General features: G+C 40.2%; 1 protein-coding gene across 1 annotated transcript in view; it reads left to right on the forward strand.

Annotated features, from left to right (window-relative positions):
* Window positions 1–22854, forward strand: part of RASGRF2 (Ras protein-specific guanine nucleotide-releasing factor 2) — a 267751-nt gene that overhangs the window by 110182 nt on the left and 134715 nt on the right. The window contains exons 6-12 of the mRNA XM_010863390.1: window positions 3078–3157; window positions 3516–3709; window positions 9073–9182; window positions 10068–10186; window positions 15955–16115; window positions 17341–17407; window positions 17944–18080. Coding sequence (XP_010861692.1) covers window positions 3078–3157; window positions 3516–3709; window positions 9073–9182; window positions 10068–10186; window positions 15955–16115; window positions 17341–17407; window positions 17944–18080 — 868 coding nt within the window. The remainder of the gene's footprint in view (window positions 1–3077; window positions 3158–3515; window positions 3710–9072; window positions 9183–10067; window positions 10187–15954; window positions 16116–17340; window positions 17408–17943; window positions 18081–22854) is intronic.

The raw sequence follows: 22854 nt of genomic DNA on the forward strand, positions 1-22854 counted from the left end.
AGGGAGCAGGGTTGGATGTTAGTCTGGAGTTCAGGGGAGGAGTTCAGGGCTGGAGGTATAAATTTTGGAGTCTAATAGCATATGAATAGTGTTTAAAGTTGTTTGTCTGAATGTGATTACCAAGGGAGTGAGTACAAATAAATGAGAGAAGAGGACCAAGGACTGAGCCCTGGGATATTCCAACATTTAGAGGTTAGGAGTATGAAGAGCCACAGCAGGGAGGGTGAACTGGAAGATTAGGATTGACTTGTGTGTACTGCCATGCGTAAAGTAGAAAGCTAGTAAAAGCTTACTGCATAGAGCAGGGAGCTCAGCTTAGTGCTCTGTGTTGACCTAGATGGATGGGATTGGGGTAGTGGGATGGAAGTTCAAGAGGAAGGGGATGTATGTATACATATAGCTGATTCACTTGTGTGCAGCAGAAATTAACACCACATTGTAAAGCAGCTGTACCCCTTCAAAAAATTATAATGAAGAGGATCAGCTAGGGTTGTAGGATACAAACCAGGAGATGGGTTGTCCTGGAAACCAGTGCAAGCAGGAACAAACAACTATGTCAAAAGGTCAAATAAAACAATAACTGAGAGCTGACTGTGGGTTTAACAACTTGGAACTTATTAGCAATTTTGATGAGGGACCAAAACCTGATTTGGTGAGAAGGGGAATTGGAATTAGAGTTAGTGTAGAAAACTGTTTCAAGGAGGGTTGCTATAAAGAGGATCAGAGAAACAGAGTGGTACCTGGAGGTAAATAAAGAAATATAAAGTTGTGTGTGTGTTTGTGCATGTGTTTAGATGGGATAAAAATGACACCAACAGTGATGAGGCGGCGGGGGGAAGGGATATGGGAAAGAGAGGGAAGAATTGCTGGAGCGGGTACTTGCACAGGCAGAAGTGGATAGAATGTGGTGAACAAGTCAAGAGCTTGACTTTAAGTGGGAGCATGGACAGGGAAGGAATAATACCTGGACACATCGTGTGGTTAGGAATCAAGGATAGCAAGTGGCAGTGCTGATGGGAGGGAAGTGCTGGAGTCAGGGAAGAGAGGGAAAGGTGTGAAATGATAATCAAGGAGAACAGGGCAGTGAATGGATGAGGGAAATGTAATAGAACTGCAGATATTAGGCTTGTGGCTATGACGTTACAATGAGACTATTCAGGATGGTTTTATGTTGTTCTTAACCACCTTCAGCTGCATAGGTGCAGGTAAAGAGTGGGCAAAGGGTTGAGTTTAACTAGTATTGGTGTGTATGAGGCTAATATGATGAACTGAAAACAGAAGGGAGTTGAAGGTGTGTGCAAGGAAGGGGTTATAACACTGAACCATGAGATCTAAACTGTGGAGAATGGGAAATGATGTTGTGAGGGGATTTTGGTCAGTAATAAGGCAGCAGGATCAATGGTCTCGGGTCCTGATGGTGGGAAGGGATTTGGGGAGTCAGGTTTCTAAAGATAATGAACTCGGAGGTAAGGGGATGGTCACAGAGCAGTGTCCCTGAAACTGAGATAAGGGAGAGGATGCGGTTATGGACAACGAGTCGGTCTAGGGTACGATTAAGAGAGTGTTGTCTGAGGTCAGTGGAAGACAAGACCTTCGGAGAAAGAGATTCAAACACCCGAGAAAGGCCAGGTCATTGGAATGTTGTTTGTGCGCATATTGGAGTCACCAAGAATTGTTTCACCTGTTTTCTATTTAAATACCAAAATATGAAGGTAGATATGCCAGTTAGTTTTCAGTGTAGGCAAGAGGAACCTCCTCTGTGATTGGAGGGAATTCACTGCTTATAGGTTCCTTAGGAAGGGCTGGGGCACAAGTCAGACAGCAGGCCTGGACCACTGAATTCAAGGGCACAGCACCACAAATACAACCCAGAGGTTAGAAAACTACTGCTTCCGCTGTTGCCACCGCAGCGGCCTCTCAACCACATCAGACTGGTGCCTAGAAACTAGACCACTGAGGCTAGGCACTGAAATTGCCCCCAAAGCACATGTGCATGACTGACTTTCAGTAACAGGAAGATGGCCTCTGCTGCTGCCTTTCATGTCTTACTATGTGCGTCCATGGGTGGGACTGAATTTACATCTAGAACCCTCTCTGCAAGGGACTCTGGAAAATGTAGTTTTAGTTCCCAGTCCTCTCTACCTAGAAGGACGATGGAATGGAGATTGAAGGACTAATCTACAACACCTACCAAAGTAGATTTGGTTGAAATCCTAAAACAACAAACACCGCTTAGTTAAAATTTCTATGAAAGAAAACAAATCACAGTCTACAAGGAGCATCTATCGTGTTCCATGGGCCATTCACAGAAAGTAAGGATTTCCCATTGATGTTTCTTGTTGTGGACTTTGACTTATAACAAACCCAAGTATGTCACTGACATGAATAATCCTGTTTTTGGTTGTGTTGATGTGTTAGTTCAGAAAAACCTTCAAAAGCTCGTTCCAGTAGATTAATTCTAGTGAGGAGAAAGCAAATATTACTTTGATAACTCCCCTTCTTAAACCTTCTAGAAGTTTGGATCTTTAATTGATGCAATCTTCATTCTAATATATTTATGTAGGCTACATTCTTTACAGAAGATTCCTTTACCTTTCTGGCATGAGGGTTTTAGGAGTGGTTATGGTAGAGGTCTGTCAAGTCTTCTCTCTGTCAAAACTCATTTTAGTGAAAGAGAGAGAACGTTGGCTGAATTATCATTTAGAATTAAATCTGAAGAGAAGGATCTTAACTAATTTTCTGATTATCAGTTGAAGTGCTACATCCTAACAGTAGAAAGCTGTTTTTATCAATATTATAAGTTGATAAAGAGGGCTATATGACACTGATTTGGTGCTTACTGTCTTCCAGTATTTGGGGCTTAGCTCAGAATTTTCATTGAGGTTTTAGTGTTGTTGAAAGATAAACTGCTTTCTGGGGGCTGATATAATCCATGTCTTTATTGATTGTATGGTTCCAAGGCCCTCAGAGACATGTATATCATGTACTTAAGGCTTTAAGGATTCAGTGAACTTCTTTAACAAACTAGATACTTTATAGTGATTAAATTATATTATTTTTTCCATTTTTTTTAATAGTGAAACAATCATGTTTCTTCACGAAATATTTCATCAAGGACTGAAGGCAAGAATAGCCAACTGGCCTACTTTAATTTTAGGTAAGTGCATGCTTTGAAAAGTTTCTCTTAATGTGGCTGCAATAAAGAGTAAAACAGTTTCAATGTTATTCATCCTAAATTGTTTGAACTTCCCTGATGACCTGGGAGCTTCTGTGGGCACAGGGACTCTGCCTTTTTGACTCTTCCCCGTGGCCCGTCAAGGTTCTTTGGGGACTAGAGTTGGGCTCTGCCGAGGGGTGCATTCTACCAGGTCAGTCATTCTGGCATCTGCACTGGGCCGTGTAGCCTGAAACCTGGCTCCGGGGGCCGCTCTCTGCCATTCCTGCAGAGTGAGCAGTCTGTCCCTGTCCCGTGGGTAATTTACTGAGAGACGGCCATGTTTGCTTCTTTTTTCCAGCTGATCTGTTTGATATTTTGCTCCCCATGCTGAACATTTATCAAGAATTTGTGCGTAATCACCAGTACAGCCTCCAAGTGCTCGCCAATTGTAAGCAAAACAGAGACTTTGACAAACTCTTAAAACAGTATGAAGCCAACCCTGCCTGTGAGGGGAGGATGCTGGAGACGTTCTTGACATATCCAATGTTTCAGGTAAGTCACCCAGGATGTGTCTTATAAGTCACTGATTCCAGCTCGATGTGACTGATACCCAGTGTGACCAGCATGAGATGTGCAAGTGTTCCCTGTGGGAGGTTGTGACACCTCCTCTGTCATCTTGAGCTTGACCCTGAGATAAACAAATCTTTGCCACACATTCTCTCCAGTCTGTCTAGTGTTTGTAAGAAAACCAGGCATTTTTGAGACAATTAAATCAGGAGTGATTTTTTTTTTTTTTTTAAAGCAGCACAAATTTCACTCTGCAGAAAGATTCCTCACAGACCTCTTCCATGGAGTCTCCTCCTCCAGCATGTTTAAAAATATTATTGGGTTTACAGAAATAGGCTGCCGTGCAAATGTTCCAGTGCGGGCTGGTTGCATAAAAGGTTCTGGGGCTGGGGGGTGGGGTGGGGGGTAGGAAGGACTGCTGGGAAGGTGTTTGTTTTCCTGCCCTGTTCTTGTTGCTGCCGAGTCTCCCTTGGCCGGAGCTCTGCAGAACGCAAGAAGAACCTTCCCCATCACAGAGGCTGTGGGGAGACGAAGGAGCCAGAGGCTCCTGGCCCCTAGTCAGGTTGCTCCAGTGAATCTAGGGCTTGTCCCGACCTTCACTTTTGGGGGTTAGAGCAACCCCAAAGATCAAGTACACTTGCGCCTTTCCTGTATCTAAGACTTCACCACTCTTTAGTGAGAGCTGCAGAGGCCAAAATGTGAATTGAATCTCCTATCCTTTTAAAAAGTGTTGATTTTGTTCTTTTGGAAAAGCATCGAGTGTTCCCGTTGTGGAATTTGTGGGGCTTCAATCCAGCCCTCCAAATTGTTATGTGGCAAACCGACTCTTCTAATCATGTGTGTTATGGTTTCTGTGGAGGGCTTTGTCCCTCTGAACGGATATCTCTGACCTCAGCTGATCGTTTCATAGCCTCTGAGAGAGATGCTGCTCTGGTTCATAATTGTTTGTCTTAAAGTTTGTCTCTCCTGCTTGAAATCCTGGAAGTCACTGTAGAAGTTTAGTAAGATTTTAAAAAATCAAAAGGATGCATGTGTAACAACTTAAGTATAGTGAAACTTTGTAATGCCCTTGTGTTTTTTCTTTACCATGGAACTGAATTGTTTAACTCTTTGCCTCTCTGAACAAATATTCCATAAGAGAAACTACAAAGAAAAAAATGAGTTTTAAAAACCTTATACAAAATTATAATTTGAGATTTTGTTTAGAGTGAAACAAAATTTTATTCAATGTTCTGAGATTCTATTTGAATCTTTGGCAATTAGCTCTAGGTTATGATTAAATTCTCTAAATCCTGTCTGCCTAGCAACCCTCAACTCAGGTGGATAAACAAAGGTAGGGTTGTGAAAGATGCATGGAACATTCAGAGAGGAACCTCACTCCCTTCCTGAAAGCCCACGAATGCCTTTTCAAGTATTGTTTATTTCCCTTCGTGTGTCTCTCAGTGGTTTAAAATGCAAGAACTGTACTTGAATTTTAGGTCAGGTGTCTAAACAGTTGAATGTAGGGCCTTGGAAAGGCCTTTGGATTTCTTAAAAATGCTGAGATAGTCTTCTTCTAACCTTCTTTTCTCCGCCTGGAGTTTAAGCCCAATAACAACAACTTGGCATTTTGATTGATCCCAGGGAATGAATTCCCATAATGTCCAAAAGGGACCATTGGATTGGGAGTTTTAGGAGACCTGCATGTCCTGCTCTCCCTTCAGTGGTAGCATTGGGAAACTTAACTGAACCAATCTGAATTTCTGTTTCTTAAGTTTAAAATTGGGACAGTTGAGCTCTAAATATCTCCCAGAGCCCTGGCTCTCTGGGGGACCAGACTAGAAATTTGAGCTGGGTAACTAACTAACCTTCTAAGTCTCAGCTCCCTCCCTCCAGATCCTAGAATTAAGCTAAAGGGTCAGATGTTGAGATTGTCTGGGTTTTTTTTGAGACTAGGGTAACCAGCGGGTGCTGGAAGAAGCCTCAAACTTAAAAGAATTTAGCCAGAATTGGTGCAACTGCAAGAAATGTGCAAATTGAAAGAGCTCTGAATTCTGCTCTTATTTATTTGCTTCTCCAAAACTGTTTTCCTTCTCTCTAGCTATTTTGAACAGACCAAGAGCAGAAAACGCTGGAGTTGCTGCCCAAATGCCTTATTCTCCCTCCTGTCTTCTTCCTAGGAGAGACCACGTAGAACACTTGGGAGAAAACTGCCCTTTCTAGAAACTTGAAGGTTTTTCTTGCTAGGTTCATTCTATACTTCTTGTTCCCTTTTGGTCCTTTGCCTGAGGAACCCTGAGGCGTTTGCTCCCTCAGATGGTCTGCTTCCCTCTGCATAAATTGTATTAGCAGTGGTACTTCTGCACATCTGCCTTGCTCCAATGTAAGCTGGACACCTTGGGATAAGACTGGGGTGTGATGCTTTTTTCCTTAGATCAAGAGTGTAAGAGGTGACCTTAGCTCGTACTGCCAAGAGGCCACTGCCGACTCTAGATATGGAGGCAAAAGTTGGTATGGGGGCCAAAGGAGGAAGAGAAGTAAATGGAAACTTTTAGCCTGTGTATATTTAGAGAAGTGTTATATTCCACCTCTTCTGGGCTGTTTGTTGAGTAGGTCAGTTGTTACTGTGAGTGAATTAGGCTGAGCTATGGAAACATGGAGGAATTATAGTGAATGTATCCTTAATTGATGATGCAGTGAATTGGACTATAGTCCAATAGTTAATTGGACTATTAATATCAGACAAGAAAGTTTGTGTTACCAAGATATGTGTTATAGACAATACAGTAGTGATTAACTTAATTTTTATTTAGCAAAAACTGGTTTGGCTAGTACTATTTAGATTGTCTTCAGCTGCTCATATATCCATAGATGAGCAAATCATGAAATCTGCTTCTGAGAAGGACAGTGCTGTTAGAGGTCCTCCAGGAAGTAACCACTTGCTTCTCTACTTACCTATTTACTGTAACTAAAGAGCAAGCTAATTAGTGTCTAAAGGTGACAGTATTATTTCATAATTGAAAGAATTATGATTCATCTAGACAATACTTACTAGGATCCTTGGGTTTTGGGGGGTGTGTGTGCGCACTGAGTCGTATGTGACTTTTTGTGACCCCATGGGGTGTGTGTGTGTGTGTGTGTGCGCGCGTGCGTGCACGTGCATGAGCGCTCACTCTTATCTGACTCTTTGCAACCCCATGGACTGTAGCCCACCAGGTTCCTCTGTCCATGGAATTTTCCAGGCAAGAATACTGGAGTGGGTTGCCATTTCCTCCTCCAGGGGATTTTTCCGGCCCAACCCAGGTATCGAACCCTTGTCTTTTACATCTCCTATGTCTCCTGCATTTGCATGTGGATTTTTTTTACCGCTGCACCACCTGGGAAGCTCCAAGGTCTTTTGCGGGGACAGATTTATAATCAGTTCTTGAATATGTCAGATGAGCTCTTTGGAGCGCTGTCCATTTCTCTCTGCAGAAGTCCTTCACCTGCTTTTTGGTCATTTCAGGCTTCTTGGTTTCTCTACCAGAAAGTGAGATGGGCCAGTTACTTTCAAATCCATCCACTTGACACTTAGCCCAGGAGCTTTCTAAAATAGATTTAATGATTTGGGGAGGACCATGAAGCTATTGACTGAGCTTGGTTTTGTGGATTTTCAGAACATTATAAGCAGTCAGGCTCTCCCACTCCTGCCCTCCACTTGTTATGAAAAATTGAGTACCTTAGCTATTGATTGCCTTGATTTTCTTGTAGAACTACTAACTTAGAGGCAAACTTTTATCAGTCATGGCATTGTACAAAAGGGATATTTGAAAGCATACTTATCCCAGCAGCCTTCACCAAGAGGAATGGCCCAACCAGCTGTCTTAGTGAGAAGTTTATGGGGTAGAGAGTCACAAAGCCTCCTCTCATTAGCTTCAGAGGAAGGGTTCTCTTGTGACCCATCCTCCTATAACTGAGGATACTACACTTCCAAAACCCTGACTTGATGACAGTCTCTAGGACATGATCCTAGAGTATGAACTGCTGATAGATGTCTGCGCTTAGGGCACTGCCCTCTGTACCCATGGGTGATCTGGGTATGCAGTAAATATTAGCAAATGACCCAGTGAAGGCAAGAGAGGAACAGCAGATTTGTAGATAGAGCTGACAAAGCCTCAGGTCAACATGAAAGGAGCTACCCACAGAGTCTTGGGAAGCTGCTTTACTTTCTTCATTCTTAGGGGTCCTTTCAAAGGCTGAGTAAGACCCCAGTCCCTGCAGAGACACCCACTAGACTAGTGCACTGGTCAGAGCTGGGCTCATGGTTGGCTCTGCCATTTACTGTGAGGCCACTTTGGGCAAGTTATGGAACCTCTTCATGCCTTGTGTCCTTGTCCATAAAGTGGGGAAATGATCCTTATGTTTTGCTGGAGGATTGGATGCAAACCTCAAACTCCCAATCTGACCCATAGCGGACAGCATTATGGTAGCGGTTGTTCATGCAGGTTTTTATTAAAATTAAACCCACTGCCCCTGCTTTCTAACAATTTTTTGTTTATAAGCCAGTAAAAAATATGTCAAGTTAAATCAACATATTTAACTTGAGTTAATTCTTCATTGTGTTCTATTAAATCCTCCACAGGGTTGGTGGCGTTTCTGCTTTTGAGAGAATTCAGGTAGATAGTCTGTTCATTAATAAAAGCATAAACAAATGATCTAATTAAGCAATACTGCTTACTGCTAGAAGGATGAGTTGAGGTAAAGCAGGATCAGAATGTAATAAGGGTAAACATATCTTTTCCCACATTTTGATTCTTAAAGAGAACATTGCAATAGGATTGTCAATTAAAAAATTGTAAACAGACAAATAAATCTAAAATACAGACTCAAGTGACTTGCTGATAACTGTATCTTTTCCCCTATGAACCAGTTTTCAAAAATTATGATTGAGAAATGTATGATTATATTAAAAACCTAAAGAAACAGTTGTTTCTTTGTGCCTTATTATCTTCATGTGTTCTTGGTGAAGTTTTTGCGTGTGTGAGGTTTGAAACATAGTTCATTTTAAATGTATTTCTTAAAAATATTTGTTTGTGGGGATTCAAACAAATGTTTGAAGCCTAATATTCAAACTGAGTGGTCCAGTGGCTGACTCCGCACTCCCAATGCAGGGGGCCTGGGTTTGATCCCTGGTCAGGGAACTAGATCCCAGATGTGCAGCTAAGACCCAGTACAGCCAAATAAATAACTATTTTTAAAAATATATTTGTAAAACAGCCAGACGTGTCAGAGTAGAGATGAGCTCTTCAGAAGTGGTGATGGTGCAGTAGAGAAGGTCTAGTGTTACTCACCCAGCCCTCCTTCTCACGCTGGCCTTGCTTTGCTTCTAGATCCCCAGGTATATCATCACGCTTCATGAACTCCTGGCTCATACACCCCATGAGCACGTGGAGAGAAAAAGTCTGGAGTTTGCGAAATCCAAACTAGAGGAACTGTCCAGGTACGTGAAGAATTTATAATAAAGGCTTGATATGGCAAAGTAGCATGTTAGTCTTTTGTGAAGACCTGATGTAGACTCTGGGAGTTGGTGATGGACAGGGTGGCCTGGCGTGCTGTGGTCCATGGGATTGCGAAGAGTCGGACATGACTGAACTGAACTGAATGTTTATGTCCACGGGAACAAGAAGCAAGACATAAGCGGCTTCTCAGATTCCCCTGAACATTAAATGCTAGCTTCTGAGATGGTGCTAAATCAGCATGCACATTAATTTTAACCAAGAAAAAATTATATATATATAACATTTATATAATAAGTATAATTATATATATATAAAATCTTTGAGAATGATTTTATGTCATTTAAGTTTATATAATTGAGATTAGACACATTTTGGTTTAAGTTTGAAAAGATTCACATTTCTTTCATTATAATAGGAAGATGGTTAGTTGCGTTTTTGTATTCATATTTGGTAAGAAGTTGGAGAATGTATATTTTCGATTGATCAGTGACTTTTCAGTGTTTCAGGCATTTCTTTACAGCTGTGTTCCTTTAACTTATAAGGGACAAATATAAATAGTGTATATAGTATAAAGGTCTCTAGTTTGCTCCACCTCTAAGAAACGGCGTCCTAATTTCAATGAAAGAAGCTGTTCATAAAATAATGTGTTGCTTTCCTATTGCGTTTATAAGCAACGGTTCCAGAATACTCCATTTGCTTTGCTTTGAGTCATGACTTGATGAAGGTTAGAAGTCCAGTGTGACTTACCCTACATCTCCAGTTAAACTGATACAAGGTCAAACACTTGCTTCCCAGATGGAGCTCTGTTGCTTACCCACTGGGATAATAGAAGATCTCTCACTGTGGTCCTGTATTGTATTTGACAGGGTCATGCATGATGAAGTGAGTGACACCGAAAACATAAGGAAGAACCTTGCCATAGAAAGAATGATCGTCGAGGGCTGTGATATTTTGCTGGACACCAGCCAGACTTTCATCCGCCAAGGTAAGTCCCTGTTCAGCGGACTTACCAGCTAAGTGGTCTCTGTACCCGTCACCTATCACAGGCAGATCCAGGAAAGCGTGGTGGAGCAGGCTTGATTAGGCTGTTTGCTTGATGCTGTTCGTGCAGGACGTCCCCATGGCCTTGGCCGAGGCTGTGGTTGAGGCCCACCTTTGTGCTGTTTCTTTTCAGGGGCCATGAAAAACAGCAACACAATACTAGTAAAGCACGAGTGGGACAGTAAGTTACATTCTGACTGGACCCTGCTCCTCAGTGGACCGGACATTCTCTACAGCTCCAAGGAGGACAGATTGGTCTGGCCGATTGGAGTGGCAGTGCCAGGTGGTGACGACATCCAGGCAAAGGCCCAAGAGAAACTTGCCTCACTCAAAGCCCTTTCCCATAGGAGAGGGGACAATGTCCGCAGTGAAAACAGCTGTCTCTTGTTCCCATTTTTCATCAGCACTTCCGGATCGGCCCCACACGATATGACTTGATTCAGTTGGTAACTCCAGTTGCTAGATGAAATGTCTCAACTTGCCCTGCCATACTTTGGCGATGGCCAAGGTATCACGTTTGAGGGGTGTGCTTTGGGGGCATCACCCAGTAAATTAAGCCTTTGAAGAGTGGAAGATATTTATGCTGGAAACTGTAGAGAAGCTATGCCATGACAGTGCATATTCCTCTGTGGTTCTTATTACAAAGTACACGAAGTAAACCACACTTGAAATTCTTTGCAAGTGCGTAGGTGTCCTGAGGGAGGGGAACATGCCCTCACAGAGTCGATTTCAGGCAGTGTATTGTACACAGTCATAATTTTGAACTTGGGGAGGAGTGGCATATACATTTGGAACTCCAATTAACCTTTAATGTGGTTTCTGTTTATAATGTGCCAATATTAATTGAAGATATTTGCATTTCTAGTGCCTACCAAAATGTGCTGCCTGAAACATTTTTTTTACCTCATCAAACAAGACATTATTTGTGCTGCACACATTAATTTTTGCACAGAACACTTAAAAAATTTAACACGTGCTGTTCTATTTTCCATTATTTATTTACAAGGAGAGAAGTCACACATATGTTAAAGTTTGGAAGTATATTTGAGGATATGATACCTTTCGCATTTCTGACTTGAAGTATTAATTTTTCTTTAAGTAATAGTGGACTATCATGCTGCCAACACCAGGCCTTCCTAATTCCCCCTCCATTCCTCTTCACAGACTGCGTCCCTGTATTGGCTTCCTGCCTTCCTGGCATTGTCTGCCTCTGTGCCTTTACATGTGTAGGCCCCTGGAGACCAGGGATTCCCTCATCCATGTTTCTGGTGCCTGTGGAAGGTCCTCTTGTCCTGCTAGGCTCAGATCAGAGCCTTTTAAATTTCCTCATCTTCCCCTCCTCTCCCCTCCAGTGTGAATGAGTGTACTCTCCTCCTCGTTTCCAAGCGCCCTTGCTCCTGGTGCGTGCATCTCGTCTTCTTCTACGTGTTTGCTTGCCTGTCTGTCCCGGCAACTGTAACTCTGCAGGGCACTATTTATGAATTCTCTCTTGCCTAGTTCAATGCTTTCCATTATACGCATCTGGAAAATGGACAATGGGTTAAATTGAATTGCTTGTTGAACTGCAGTTTTGAATGTCAGCTGTCTTGTTTTGTATTTTTCTAATGTTTGGAGTCCACCGAAAAATACTTACTACAGGACTTGAGCTTTGTAATATGTGAAAATGGAAACAAAAGTTTCTATAACTAGTATTCCATTTCTGAAAGGACTTTGGATTGATGAGTATTATTATTACACATAAACGTTTACTATATCTCTAAGTTGGAAAAAGCATCTATGATGAAAAATGCTAGAAGGTTGAATACAGTGAAGAAATCGTATTTTTTTTCCTTGCACCAGGAAAACCAATCATGAGCCACCCCTCTCTTTGATTCACGTCTAGATTTTATTTATTGCTTCTTCTGAACCACATGTTTGAGGCGCTTTTGTCAGCTATTAATATATCTGATGTTATTGCTGTATTGACGTTGATATTAATGATTTGCCTTTCAGCAGTATTTTTCTGTGTTGTTTGGTTTGGTTAGTCTGTTTGGGAATTATTCAATAAAGGTGGTTTAAAAAGAAATCAGGCCTTAATCTGAAAGTAGAAGATAATCCAATTACAGTCAATTTGGAAAGTTTGTGTTGTTTTGCTTTGGTTGCAACAATTATTACTTTTACTGCTGCTGCTGCTGCTAAGTCGCTTCAGTCGTGTCCGACTCTGTGCGACCCCATAGACGGCAGCCAACTAGATACGTTCAATGCATGAGTGCAAACATATATGCATAAATATGTGTGTTTTCAGTCTCAAAATGAATTTTAATTCTGAGGACTAGAAAAAATAAGGTCGTCTGAAAGCTCCCCTCTGAACAGGGGTGATAGCCAATCTTGAATGTCAATCCGTGGGAATTCATTGATTGAAATAGCTTATTTTTTATAAACTGATTCCAATTACTAGATAGTTGATGAGTATGATGCAAAGGACTGTGTCATAGCAGTGGTCTGACATTGTCATTTATTTTCAAAATCTTTTCAAAGTTTCTTGAGCAAATGTTGTACATGTTTGAGGCAATAATAGACAGTATAGCTAGCTCCATCATGGAGGTCAAATCCTGTCTCCTCCCTTTCCTTGCTGTGTGATACTGGACAATTTACTTAACTTCTTTTAGCCCCAGTTTCCTTTCTTTGTTGTTTAGTCAGTATGTCATGTCTAACTCTTTTGTGACCCCATGGACTGGGGCCCACTAGGCTTCCCTGTCCATGGGGTTTTCTAGACAGGAATACTGGAGTGCGTTGCCATTTTCTTTTCCGGGGGATTTTCCTGATCTAAGAATCGAACCTGCACCTCCTGCATTGGCAGGCAGATTCTTTACCACTGAGCCACCAAGGAAGCTCCTTCCTCTTTTTAAGTGGGGTTAATAGTAGTACCTGTCTTTTAGGGTTGTTGTGAAAATTAAATGTTCATAAAAATGACTGGAGTCAGTGAAATTATGACATAAACTTTAAAAACCAAGATCTAAATTTTGGAATAAGTTTCTATTTTCAATAACATGAAATATATATGAATATTTTTTAGAAGATAAAGGCACTGTAAGTTGACATTTTGTGCAAAATCCATTATACATAGTCATCGTTGTCTGGTAGAAAGGTGAATTAGGAAAAGCAAATAGAGTGACTGAATTTAAAGCTAAATGCATCAAGAATGAAACATGAAACTTTCCGGTACTTTAATCATTTCCAGATTCAAAATCATGTACTTTCAATGTACCAGTGTTCTTTGAAATTGTAACATGCGGTCTGGAAATAGTTTCACCTATTCAAATGCCTAATCCAATAACCTGGAAATTGCTCTTCAGTCTTTTTAACTACTGAATGGAATAAGAATAAGGGCTTTAGCCAGTCTCAAATGCCACACCATGGGAATTTCGTGACTGAAAAACAAGTTTTTTTATAAGTTGACCCCAGTTATTAGATTAGACTGATGACAATGGTAATGCAAAGAATCATTAAGACTAATGATTTCACTTATTTGTAATAACTAAAAAGTCTAGTTGTTTCTAGTAATAACTAGGAAATTTAGAAATTTTCAAGTCTCATAGTTGTGTTGAAACATCATGTCAAACATAAGATGAAATGTGAAAAAAAACCACTTAACATATTTTTCAATATTATTTTATAAACCAGTGTTGAAATTGTTCACTTCTAATTCAGATGTACAGATTTCTGTGCATACCTAATGCATATAGTCTCTTATTTGGATCCAAGATGAGCAGTTATAGATTAGGCATATTAGTGTATAGCTGCCAAGGAAACATTTGGTTTTTTACCTCAAAGCTAAAATTCACAATAATGACTAATACATGAGTTACCAGTGTATTTTAAAATTTCCAACTTACAGAATCATTAAATACTAGAAGCACTTACCCACGAGCACATTATTATTCAGTTTTCTTAGCCTCGGTTATATCCTTTCTGAAAACGACCCTTAAGCCCACTTGTCCACCTGTCTCTGCTGCAGTCTTCCACTCAGCCCTAACCCATCTGCCTGGATGACTCATGACCGCCCATGGCAAAGCTAGAACTTGCTGTCTTTTCCCATCCATTCCCTTTCTGACTTTCAGTTTTTATCTTGTTGAATCCACCGCCGTCTCCTGGCCAGGATAACCCAGGTCCTCTGAAAGATCTCTGGCTTTGATTCCACTAATGGGTCTCACGAGTACAATCCTTCTGTGGCTATTACTTGCTCATTTACTCCTCTAAGCGTTCTGTCTTCTGCTTTTTCACTTTTCCTTTATTCCTCATATTTGATTACTTGCTCCCTGGCTCTCTGCCAGTTTGCTCCCACCTACTTCTCTTCCTTGTTGCCCATTCCTATCACTGCAACCAAGCCCTTGCCCGTCCCCATTCCCCAGTCCCACGCCCTCCCCCAGGACTACCTCTGTGTTATTCTTTAGGCACCAAATAGATGATGACTGTGCCTCTGTCAGGCAGCCCTCTTAAACACTCACCTGAATGGGGGGCATTCAGGGACCCATAGAAATTTGGGTTCTTTACTTCCTGCACATCCTTAGATGTCTGTAAAGGTAGGTACTGTTTGGAATAGTCATATGTTAATGTAAGTGTTTTGTGACCCACAATCACAGATTTATATTCCAAAAACACAATAAAAAAAAACCAATCAGGAAACCTAGGAAATGTATGAAGAGGAAAATAAAGTTGCCTACAGTCTCATCTCTTAGTGATGACCTCGGTTCATAATTAAGTGATGAATATTCATTTAATAGTTCTTACGAGGCTGATAGGAGTCTTTCTAAAGCTGCATTTGGGGTAGGTGGTGAATTACACAAATAGTAGAAATAGTAAAATCAAAGCTTTATAAAAAAAAAAGAAATAGTACTGGCTCAGAGCATTTCAGGAGTCAGAGGCAATGTATTTGCAAGCATCTTTCTTAGCATTTTTTGGTTTGATATTTAAATTAGAATTTCCTTTTGAGGAGAGCAGGAGGTCATAATTAGAGTGAAATTATATAAAATCTCTGCTTAGCTTCTTGAATGGAAGAACACAGGAGTGTTCTGCATATAGAATTTATGTGGTTTCTTTTCCATGTAGGTTTCACAAAGAATTTTTATCACATATAATTTAAATGTAACCTGAAATAACTGCCCTTTAAAAACAGCCCTTCACTAAATTGTGTTGAATTGTATAATCTGTGTATTTTTATAATGTACATTTATAAATGTACATTATAAATGTGCATCATGTTTTAAATACAAAGTAGGCTATATTAATGCTATTCATCTACCTTTATTGCTTTAGGAAAAACAAATTTGACTTGCTTTTTATTATGTTGTTTTATTACTATATGTAATTATACAATATGTACCCTATTCTTATGTAAATAAATTGATAAAGATCAGATTATGAAGGACAGAAGGCAGAAATGTCTTATTCTTTGAATTCAGTATGCCTTTGTTTTTAAACTTATTTTCCAGCTTATATATAAATAATCAAATCTAAAGTGTTCTACAAAAATAGTAAGAATTGGTGTGACTCTTAAAGCATAGCAATGTATTGTTTCTTCTGCTCAAAGTGCAGGGGATTTGCTTGTTCCGATGGTACAACAAATAATTCCTTGGTATCTTGGGAAACAGGCCCTAGTGTTTTTGCATCAGGAACTGCTCTCACTTGACAGAATTTTAATTACTGTGTGTTCTTCACTTTTGTGATCACCAGGTTCTCTTATTCAAGTACCTTCCGTTGAGAGAGGGAAACTTAGTAAAGTTCGCCTGGGTTCACTGTCTTTGAAAAAGGAAGGAGAAAGACAGTGCTTCTTGTTTACAAAACACTTTTTAATTTGTACAAGAAGTTCAGGAGGAAAGCTGCATCTGCTCAAGGTACTGGTTTTACATGACTATTCCATTTATGTTCCATGCACTCAAGAGGCATTGAGGTTAATTTAATTATGACTTTCCCATGCCTACTATCATAAAATAGATTATTACCGTATCATGATGAGGTAATATACAGTTGCCAACCTTGACATTTACTTTGTTGTCAGTTAAATCCAAAGTAATAGAAATTTAAGTGCAATTGCCATAAAATAAGGCAATTAAAATCATAACCTGGACAAAATTACTAGTTGTTGACTGAGCTCAAAAATCTTGTCAAATGACTGCAGTGTACTGATTGTGTTCTGCTGCTGCTAAGTCGTGTCAGTCCTGTCCGACTCTGTGCGACCCCATAGACGGCAGCCCACCAGGCTCCCCGGTCCCTGGGATTCTCCAGGCAAGAACACTGGAGTGGGTTGCCATTTTCTTCTCCAATGCTTGAAAGTGAAAAGTGAAAGTGAAGTCGCTGAGTCGTGTCCGACTCCTAGCGACCCCATGGACTGCAGCCTACCAGGCTCCTCCGTCCATGGGATTTTCCAAGCAAGAGTACTGGAGTGGGGTGCCATTGCCTTCTCCTACTGATTGTGTAATATTCGCTAAATGCTATTTTATCTTACTTAGTACCAAGAGTGAGAAAACTATGGCCCACAGCTTTCTGCCTCTTTTTAATAATAAAGTTTTATTGGAACACAGCCACAACTCATTTCCTTCCTTATTGTACCTGACTGTTTCATGCTTTTTAAAATGGCAAATTTAAGCAGTGGCAATAGAGATCATATGGCTTGCAAAGCCTAAAGAATTTACTAGCTGGCCCTTTACAGAAAAAGTTTGCCTATCCGTACCTTCTGTTATTAATGCCTGAAAATATTATCCAGCATCACAACAGCAGAGTTCTACTGCTTAAGTCACTTACTGGTTGTAGAGTTTTACCCTTTGCTGCTCTGCATTCACTCTGTGGGGCCTCTGGGGTGCCATATAATCTCCCATAGACCGACTCTTTAAATTTTACAGTCATTGCGAGTGAGAGTCAGATGGTGGGGAAGAATCATGAAGCTCAATGAATTCAATTACTTTTACACATTTAAATTTAACTTTGGGCTCTATGAAAAATTAGTTTCAAGACTGAATTGCTGTTTATTCTGTGGCAGTTCGAATATAAGGTTTACAAATCACAGCTTCCCAACCTATGCAAGTCTCTCAGCCACTTAATGAAAAATTGGTCTGTTTCCAGACAGGTGGAGTTCTGTCTCTAATAGAATGTACCTTGGTTGAGGAGCCCGATGCGAGCGATGATGACTGTAAGTCACATTCTATCACTTAGAATTATATTAGCATTAAATAGTCCTATGGTTTTTATTCGTTGATAGCTAAGAAGAGCTGCTTCAGGAGACAGGGAAGATGTTAAGAATAAATTCCCTGAATTCATTTATATGTGAAAAATTCTGTTGAACCATTTAACCTGTGACCCCAGTTAAGCCATCTTTGGAAATTTACATTTTACTGAATTTGTCTCGTGATAGTGGCTTTGCAGCAACAGAGAAGAAAGTAATTGAACTAGAATGTTGGAATTCTGTAATTTATGGAAAATTTTTAAAAAGCCATGAATTGACAAGGAGAGCAGGACCCTAGTCTTGAGTAACCCACCGATCTCAGTTTTTTCATCTGCTTATGAGCTTAACAAAGCCGTCCCCATGCTTGAGAAGTACTGTATCACTAAAAGGAGATTCTGGACTTAAATGCACATTGGTTGTATTACTAGGACCTTGAGAAAGCAGTTACCTATCACTCCTATGTTTGTATTCACATCTAATTGTTTGGTTTACGTGTGTTGAAGCCAAAGGTTCTGGCCAAGTGTTTGGACACTTGGATTTCAAAATAGTGGTGGAGCCTGCAGATGCTGCCCCTTTCACTGTGGTCTTGTTAGCACCTTCCCGCCAGGAGAAAGCTGCCTGGACGAGTGACATCAGTCAGGTAAGCAAGTGACTTTGGCCCCAGGTTGGTTTTTGTTTGTGTTTTAAATTTCCCAGCATAAACTTTTGGGACGCAGTTTTAGAGTCAATTTATTTTTATTAGAAAATTACATCTGGTTGCTGTGGTCATTGTCTTCATGTATTGAATCATTTGTTGTTTGTTTACAGTTTACCTAAATGTTGTCACTGTACTTTGTATCCTGGGCATTCTTGTATAAGCCAGTATACACTTGCGTGGGACAGTGGTTTTGTGTGTTTGTTTGGAGAGTGTTAAAATTGCCCCGTGAGTAGTAAATTCTCCAGTGACCTCATTAGATTTTTTTTTTTTTTTTTGCTTATTTGTTGCTGAGATAGGAAAATGGTGAGAGATGTAAAAATAGCTAATAAGGACTGTGGAATCAAATAAAAAAAGAGAGAATGCCTGTAGTATGAGGCCTGAAAATGAGTTCCTGTATTTTATATAGAAAAAGTTAGGGAACAGATTTGCTTACCTTTCTTTTATCAGCACTGTCTGGTTAGGGAATTGCTACATTTGTTCAGGATTTGAAAAAAATGTCAAAACTGTGATGATTGGACTTGGGCATTCTTCAAGCCAAGCTCCACATTAATTTTGGCTCCATTAACCAATCTAGGTGAAAAGGGAAGCTGTGAAGGAAAATATTAAAGCTTAATCATCTTCAGAGTTGTTGACTGAAGGATGATTGGGGCAAACAGGAAAGGCATATGTTATAGATCCCATTGTCTTCCTTTTCTGAAGAGCTCTTAGTAATTTATATATGCCTTAGATATAAATATGAACTATAAATATATCATAGTTTTTCAGATACTTAATTTTTTCTTTTTTTTAAAAAGCAATTTTTTTATATTTTTTTTAATTTTTGGCCTTGTCATGAGCCATGCAGGATCTTAAGTCCCCGACCAAGGACTGAACCTGTGCCCTCTACATTGGGAGGGCAGAGTCTTAACCACTAGACCCCAGAAAAACCCCTTAATTTTTTTCTAAGAGACTGAAAAGCAAAAATAGAAAAAAAATGAATGTGCAAGTTAATTATTTTTATATGTCAGAGAAGTTTTACCAGACTTAATTTCATTTGTCCTTTACAATAATATTCTGAAGGTAAACAGAAACAGTAGTCCCATTTCACAGGTACGAAAACTGAGGTCCAGAAGGTTAATAATCATTTGTCTGAAGTTACACAACTGTGCTGGGTCATGACTGAAACCTAATCCAGGTCTTTTATTACCACTCTAAATGTCCTCTACTGGAATTCCAGATTTTTACTGCTTTTCTTCCAGGACTGTTGATGATGAATACATAGCTGAAGTCAAGGTGCTTCTTTTCTGGTTAACAAAGAAACAAAAATATGGGATCATGTATATTTGCATAATTACACACTTATGGTGATTTACTAATACTTTCATTAGCTCTAAGCTGTATGAATTAATACTGTAATTAAGTCTGTGGAATGCATCTTTTACCTTAAGAAACTCTGAATCAGTCATTGATTCTGTGAATGTTAACTGAGCAACCACCCTGTGCTCCCAGGCATTGTGTAGGTACTAGGGGTTTGGCAACGATCCCTGCTCTCAAGGAGACAGACAGATTAGTAGAGAAGAAAGGGAAGTAGACAACTTAATGCAACAAAATGGTGTATGTGTTGTGAAGCCAAGATAAGTAGGAAGAATGGGGAGAATTAGAGTTGTAGACAGAGATGTTTTTCCAGCTTCTTATCGTTTCTGCCTTTTGATATAACTGGGGTGCCTAAGATTCAGAGCTGATAAAAACTTTAAGCCATCTTACTTAGGGGGCCAGGTGAGGCATCGCTAAGAGAGAAAAGACCCTTGAGGTGTATGAATGATTCTATGCCCAGTCCTTTAAGGAAAGGATCTAATACTTTGCCTCCCAGAAGCAGTGATTCTCTCTACTTAGACTACATTTTAGCAGGAAATGGCAACCCACTCTAGTATTCTTACCTGAAAAATTCCATGGTCAGAGTAATGTGGCAGACTATAGTCCATGGGGTAGCTAAGAGTTGGACGCGACTGAGTACGCATGTAGACTACATCTTGAGTTAGGTGTACAATTTCTTCCTATTTCTCCAAGTTTGTATGGCTAATATACTGGTGTACTAGATTATATGTACAATTGAATCGGAGAAAGAAGCAACAGGAAATTGTGTCTTTCTGAGTGACAGTGATATCATGATATGAAATTACTGTGTTCAGTAGAGCCTTAATATTGTGTGGTTTCAATACTTAAAATTTCAGCCATTCAACAAATATATTTATGCAGTGATAACATATACCAGGAACTATCTCAGTGCTTGTGATATATCATGGACAGGAGAGAACAACAAAAATTCCCTGACCTTGTGTAGCTTACAGTCTAGTGTGGGGAAACTGAAAACAATGTAAAGATAATAAATATATAATATTTTATGTTGGAAGGTGATAGGGCAGGTTGAGAAGGATTGGGCGACTGGAGGTAGGTGTGGGTCAGTACAATTTTGAAAAGGTGATCATCTCATTTTGAAGACAACATGTAAACAAAGACTGTGGCGAGTTATGGAAAATACCATGTAGATATTTAACAAAGGGAAAGTCATTCCGCACAGAGGGAACAGCCTCTGCAAGCACTCTAGAGTAGGAGGCAGTATATTTTGAGCAATAGCATGAAGGTTAGATGTGGCTGAAGGGGAATGTTGAGAGGGAAAGTAGAAAGGGGGAAGTAATTTCAATGGAGTTGTTAAGTAAGCAGTGGGGTATGGACGCTCAGTGCTTGGAGGGAGGTCCATGTGTGAGACTCTCTGTCATTTAGATGATATTTAAGGCCACAAGACTGTTGAGATCACCTAGAGAGTCAGTATAGATAGAAATGAGGAGAAGCCCGTGGAGTGAGTGAGGAGTCACGGAGAACAGCAAAGAAGAGAAGGAACCAGTAGTGCAATTGGAGGCTAGCCGAGAGGGTGTGGTGTCTTGCAAGTCAAACGAAGGAAATGCATTGAAGAGGAGGGAGTGGCTATGAGCCAACTGCTTCTAAAAGAAGTTATGGTACACATATAAATTGGAATATTACTCAACCATAACAAGGAATGAAATTGGGTCATTTGTAGAGATATGGAGGGACCTAGAGTCAATCAAACAGAGTGAAGTAAGTCAGAAAGAGAAAAACAAACATCATATATTAATGCACATGTGTGGAATCTAGAAAAATGGTACAGATGAACCTAGTTCCAGAGCAGGAATAGAGACGTAAACACAGAGACCAGACAAGTGGACACGGTGAGGGGAGGGTGAGATGAATTGGGAGACTAAGTGTGACATAGGTACACTGTTGTGTGTAAAATAGCTAGCTACTGTGAGCCTGCTGTATAGAATAGGGAACTCAGCTCTGTGCTCTGTGATGACCTAGGGCCTGGGATGTGGGGGAGGGATAGAGGCTCAAGAGGGAGGAAACATATGTATGCATGTAGCTGATTCACTTTGTTGGACAGCAGAAACCAGCACAATATTGTAAAGCAATTACACTCGAATTTTTAAAAAAAATGTTGGGCCAGGTAGTGAGTGTTCTGAGATACTTAGTGATTTTCCTGATGCAGGGTTTGAATGGTGGGTGGTGGGGACAGAGTGCTCCACTATCAATTGAGCCTAGTTTACTGCCCAGCAGCCTGCATCTCAACTGGGCTTGTTCTCCACTTAAAACATTTTCATTTTATGGGGGAAACTGTGTGCTATACATACATCGATGAAATCTGTCAGTCCCCCAAACATCCCTCTAGGCATATTCATTATTGATAAAATGAGCCTACAGAATGCTTGAAATGTACCTTTTAATATTTTATCATGTATATGTAAAAATATGGATACAAAAAGGAACCAGAAATACTCCCAACACCCAGATCACTAAATAAATGTTTATCAAAGTGTCTTTCACAGATAATTACCTGAAGTTTTTTTTTTTTTTTTTTAAATGCAGATTCCCGAACCCACCTTCCAGACACCCCCTCAGATTTAACAGGCCCCACTGATCACTTTTTCACAATTACATTTGAGAAACTCTGCTCTGAAAATCAAATATTTTCATCTCTGAAACCTTCACAATCCTGCCATACCAAAATAATTCAACAGTTTGCCTCTAGCTGCATATATGCATCATTTTTTCCTTTTTCATCTTCCTATATTCCTATGAGTTCTTTGTATCGGTGTCTCCTAATGGTAATATATGTTTATTCTACCATGTTAACTTAGACTTCCCTGATGACTCAGCAGGTAAAGAATCTGCTTACCAATGTGGAAAATGCGGGTTCGGTTCCTGGGTCAGAAAGATCCCCTGCAGAAGGAAATAGCAATCCACTCCAGTATTCTTGGCTAGGAAATCCCATGGATAGAACCTGGTGGGCTGCAGTTCATGGGGTCCCAAAGAGTCCAACATGACTGTGTAACTAAGCACGCATCATGTTAACTTACCACTTTTCTAGCTCTTTCTGAATAATTAGGCATACGGGCAATTTCCAAGTTTCAGCACTAATGTATGATGGGGTGGTGCTAGCCATCTTTGCACCGAGAGTTACTCCTCCTTTCAAGGCCCCTTGTTGGTGTATCTTGCCCACAGGTATAGGGCTGGTGAAGGGGGCCTGATCACTTTCATGATTTCATGATTCATGACTCAACAGACTGCCAAAACACCCCAAGAAATATGTAACTCGTCTATTCTAAGTCCTGCCAGTGCTGAATTTTGTCATGTTTGTCACATTTCCTCATTTAATGGAAAAGTG

Source organism: Bison bison, unplaced genomic scaffold (genome assembly GCF_000754665.1).
Source record: "Bison bison bison isolate TAMUID 2011002044 unplaced genomic scaffold, Bison_UMD1.0 scf7180017864490, whole genome shotgun sequence".
In the NCBI taxonomy this organism is placed as follows: domain Eukaryota; kingdom Metazoa; phylum Chordata; class Mammalia; order Artiodactyla; family Bovidae; genus Bison; species Bison bison.